This window comes from Cricetulus griseus (assembly GCF_003668045.3).
Source record: "Cricetulus griseus strain 17A/GY chromosome 1 unlocalized genomic scaffold, alternate assembly CriGri-PICRH-1.0 chr1_1, whole genome shotgun sequence".
NCBI lineage: Eukaryota > Metazoa > Chordata > Mammalia > Rodentia > Cricetidae > Cricetulus > Cricetulus griseus.
In genome coordinates this window covers 46,044,936-46,048,995 of record NW_023276807.1, presented here as the reverse complement: position 1 = coordinate 46,048,995, position 4,060 = coordinate 46,044,936, and the positions used below count along the sequence as shown (strand labels likewise).

At 41.3% G+C, this 4,060-nt stretch overlaps 1 protein-coding gene across 1 annotated transcript; it reads right to left on the bottom strand.

Annotated features, from left to right (window-relative positions):
- Positions 1-924: 924 nt before the first annotated feature.
- On the bottom strand, positions 925-3,842 carry LOC118238516 (F-box only protein 28-like). Its single transcript, XM_035452793.1, has one exon. It carries the CDS (start codon positions 3,829-3,831, stop codon positions 2,899-2,901), a length of 933 nt encoding a protein of 310 aa, XP_035308684.1. The 5' UTR covers positions 3,832-3,842; the 3' UTR covers positions 925-2,898.
- Between the last annotated feature and the right edge of the window lie 218 nt (positions 3,843-4,060).

Below are 4,060 nucleotides of genomic sequence, written 5' to 3'. Positions count from 1 at the left end.
CTGATTCTTTGAGTCATCCACCAACTTGGCTCTTAAAATCTTTCTGCCACTGCCTCCCACCCCCATATAGATCTCTGAGCCTTAAAGGGAGAAGTTTGAAAAAGATACTCCATTTAGGGATGAGTGCTTCTAAGTTGCTTACTCTCTGCACAATGTCCAGCATCAATATTTTTATTGCTTCCCTTCTATTACAAGTGACTACTCTGCTTTATGGTTGCAGCAATGTTATCAATAGTCATTCCAATGCTATGAGTTGACTCCTCTTTTGTTTATTTTGGTATTTTTCATCTTACTGATATATTTGGCATTTTTATCTTATTTTAAATTTTATTTTCCCACTTTTTACTGAAAATATATTCTGATTATGGTTTTTCCTGCCCCATCGCTTCCCAGATCCTCCCCAATTGAGAACCCACCCACAACCATACCCTTTCATTCTTCCTTCCTCATTAGAATACAAATATGCATCTAAAAATGATGAAATAAAATCTTACCATAATAGAACAAACAGAAAATCAAAAGCTGAAGAAAAGGTACAGGAAACTCCTGCAGATACCGAGACATATTTTGACACCTTTTAGCTTATTTATTTAGGCATTAAACTCTTGTTTTACACACTCTCAGGGCTACATAGAATATTTTAACATTTCAACACATAGAATATTAGTGCATACATCTTGAAACTACTAAATTAAGGCAAGCCCCTGTGAAGTTAAGTACTCAAAAAAAAATCCATGTTTTACAAAATAAGTTGTTTCCAAATTATTGGCTTTCAATCTGGGGCACCCCAACAGTCTTTACAACATTAGGGTTATTGCTAATTGCCCCATTACCTCTAGGCTCTCCACATCAGAAGGGAAGCTTGAACAATTTCTGTAACCAGTTGGAAACCAGTTGAGCAGTCTATGTAGAAGGTGAGTAGGGCTCTACAGGACAGGGGCCAATCCTCTTCATCTCCCATGCATGTCTCGTCATGTTTGTATGCCTGTGAGTAGTGTGTACCTTGGGTAAACTCATACATGGGGATAACCCATTCAAACAGAGGAATCGCTTTTACGTGGAACATTTTATGAAAGCTGCTGTAAACCACCTACAGCAAGCATGTAAGCTTCTGCTCGGAAATGCAAGAGGTCTCTCTCAGGAGGCTGCTTAAGTTTTCCCATGACAAGTCAGTTTTTAGCTATTAATATAATGCATGATTTGGAAAACTCTAAATGCTGCTATGTTATCCCAAAGAACTGTGTTGAAAGGTGAAGACAACTTCCTAACATGTGTTAGCTACTCCGAGTAAAGCTTAAGCCAAGTGAGCTGTAGTACTTTATACCTAGTTACAGATACTCATTGAACAAGTACGACTCAATCTGATGGGCAGGAGATCGCAAGTGCGTCCAGCAGACATGTCCCTTCTTACCATGAGTATTCATTATGAAAGCCATGCATGCACAGTAACTAATGGAAGACTAGCAATTACATTTAGGGTAGTTAGATGGAGTTTGAGAAAAAATTCTGAGAAATAAATTATTGAAGAAGTAATTTGAGGATCATTTCTTTGATGCACAAGGACTTTTAAAGCCTGTACTTTGATGCTTAAGAAAGTCGTCCTCTACCAGAACAGTAGACTGATAAAGTCAAGCTCCGAATGCCCAACAAGTCACCTCCAAGGCTACAGTGATGTGGCTATGTCTTAGGATTGCAAAAGTGAGACAGACCTGCTGAGAAAATGAGTTCATGCCCCAGAAATGAAATGATGAAACTGCTTTCTCACAGTACAATTTTCTTCAATGAACTTTTTCCTTCAGCTGGGTCCCTATTCAGTCGTGACTGACCCATGAGCACAGTGACAAGTCAGGATCATGCCTACTACCCAGAGGTCTGACTTCTACAGAAAGAGGCTTGGATATGGGGTTCTGTCTTAGCCAGTGTACCTGAACCCTACAGAGAAAAGACACATCAATGGACTTTACAGTCTTTTGTGTCTGCAAAACCAGAGGACAAACAGACAGGACTGATGATTCTCCCCCTACAGGCAAGCTGCTGCAGGGGACCATGTTAAGCGCTTAAACTAATAAATGATCAACACCAGTGCAAGAGCTGTGAAATGTGTTGACCAGGCAATGCATTCATCCATCCATGCAAATGTAGGGCATGGCCCCCAAGAAAGCTGAAAGCATGTATTTAGCAAGTGGAAACACCCCTTGCCAGTAGTTTATAAAAATAGATAATACTGTAGAGCCCCTGCTACACTCAACACTATGTAGCCCTTTTTGTTACCCATCACTTCAATGCCAAATTATTAACTACTTCTCAGACATTCCAGACAAAGATCATTTATAACAAACAAAAAGTCAACTTAAAAAGAAATGATAGTGTCCATTTAAAAAGTAGATTTTTTTTTCTTTCAAGTAAACAGGACATTTTATGTATTAAACTTATTTTTTAGTCTGTCAAGAAGGGGTATGTAATGTGCATATATGCTGAAACAAACAAAGTTAACACATCACCTGCAGGACCTAAAGGAAAAACTTTGGGTCCCAAACATGATAGCACGGGTCTGGTTAGTACAGGTGTATTGCAAAGTAAGGAGATTCTGTACATGGGCTCCACCAGAGAAGCTCGAGAAGGACGCCAACTTCAAGAGCCACGTGTAAGCTGTGTTCTCACTTGGAAGCTTAAGGGAAGCTTTGTTTCTCCAGCCTCCTAACAGGAATAACTGCTTAAACTCCCAACCATGGATGTCTTCCTCTGGAGCTACAGCCACATTCCAATTTACTTTCTATTCTGAAGTCATTTGGATTTCCTAAGAGAGTCTATGGTTTCTGTTGCCTTCCTTCACTTCTGAGGAGACTCCTCACTCTGCCCAGACCCTGAAAATATTCCTACTGCACTTTCCATGACTTCTCAGAGCTTGTGTTCCAGCTCTGCCAACCGTGCGTTCTGTTCACCTATGATCTGGGTCTGCTCTAGCAGTTTCTGTTCTTGGTCTTGAAGCTGTTTCTGCTGTTCTTGCACTTTGGCTTGGAGCTCAGAAATTTCACGCCTGAGGACAGTCATGCCAGCACCGTTGGTTTTAACCGGTTGCTGGAGTTTGGTAACCTCTTGTCTTGAAGGGTTTTGCTTGGAGAAGAGCTGCATTGTTATCAGGGCTGCAGATGGTCCAGGAACTGGAGGACAGCCCATGAGTCTTCCAGACACATCTGATCCTGGCAATTTCCTCTTCAGGATAGGAACAATCTTCTCATTGAAGTGCTTCCTCGCCATGAAGGTGATATCCCGCAATTCTTGTAGTACTTCATGGGCTCGCAGAGAGTCTCTGGTAGAGTTGACGTATCTTATTACATGGTAAATCTCATCAATCACCTTTCCTGGGATGAAGCAACAGAGGTTGGAATCCACATACTTCATGAAAGTCATATTTAGCAGTGACAGCCTCATTTCCACGACAGCAAGGATGTATGCATGACCAGCTAAAGAATGCTTTCTCCTTTCTGACTCTCTCCTTGGCAGTTGTGCTTTAATTTGCTTCTGACATAGATTGCAGTACCTCTCCACTTTCAGGAAACCCCGATTCAACATTCTTTGACAGACCAAGTCCATTCTTTTACAAACCAGGCGGAGCTGGCTAATTTCGTCGTAGGACATAAAGCTGAGTATGTTCTCTATGGCTATGATAGGCAGTGTGTTGTTTTGAGGCAGGTGGTCTGGAGCCGGGTGTGGGACCTGCAATAGGGACGGCGAGGGCTGTCGCTGAGTGGAGACTGCAGCCTTGCAGGAGTGGCTATCGTAGTGACCCCTGCCTCCTTCCTTAGCCGTCCGCTTCTCAGACGCTGCCATCTTGGAAGCTTGATTCCTTCCTCCACTGTAAGGGGTACTGAGACACATATTAACACACAAAGGAAATCCATAAAAACAAAACTAGTAACTATAATAGATAATAAGCAAAAGGTCTGTAGGGTTAAAAAAGTTCAAAGTATTGTAAGACAAAAAAAAATAACCACAACAGAAAAAAACAGCTCCAAAAATACCATAGTTTGTGCTTTTTGTTGTTATTGTTGTTGGTCAT

Excerpts from the sequence above, each read along its gene's own strand:
- LOC118238516 (XM_035452793.1), bottom strand. The coding sequence starts at position 3,831 with ATGGCAGCGTCTGAGAAGCGGACGGCTAAGGAAGGAGGCAGGGGTCAC.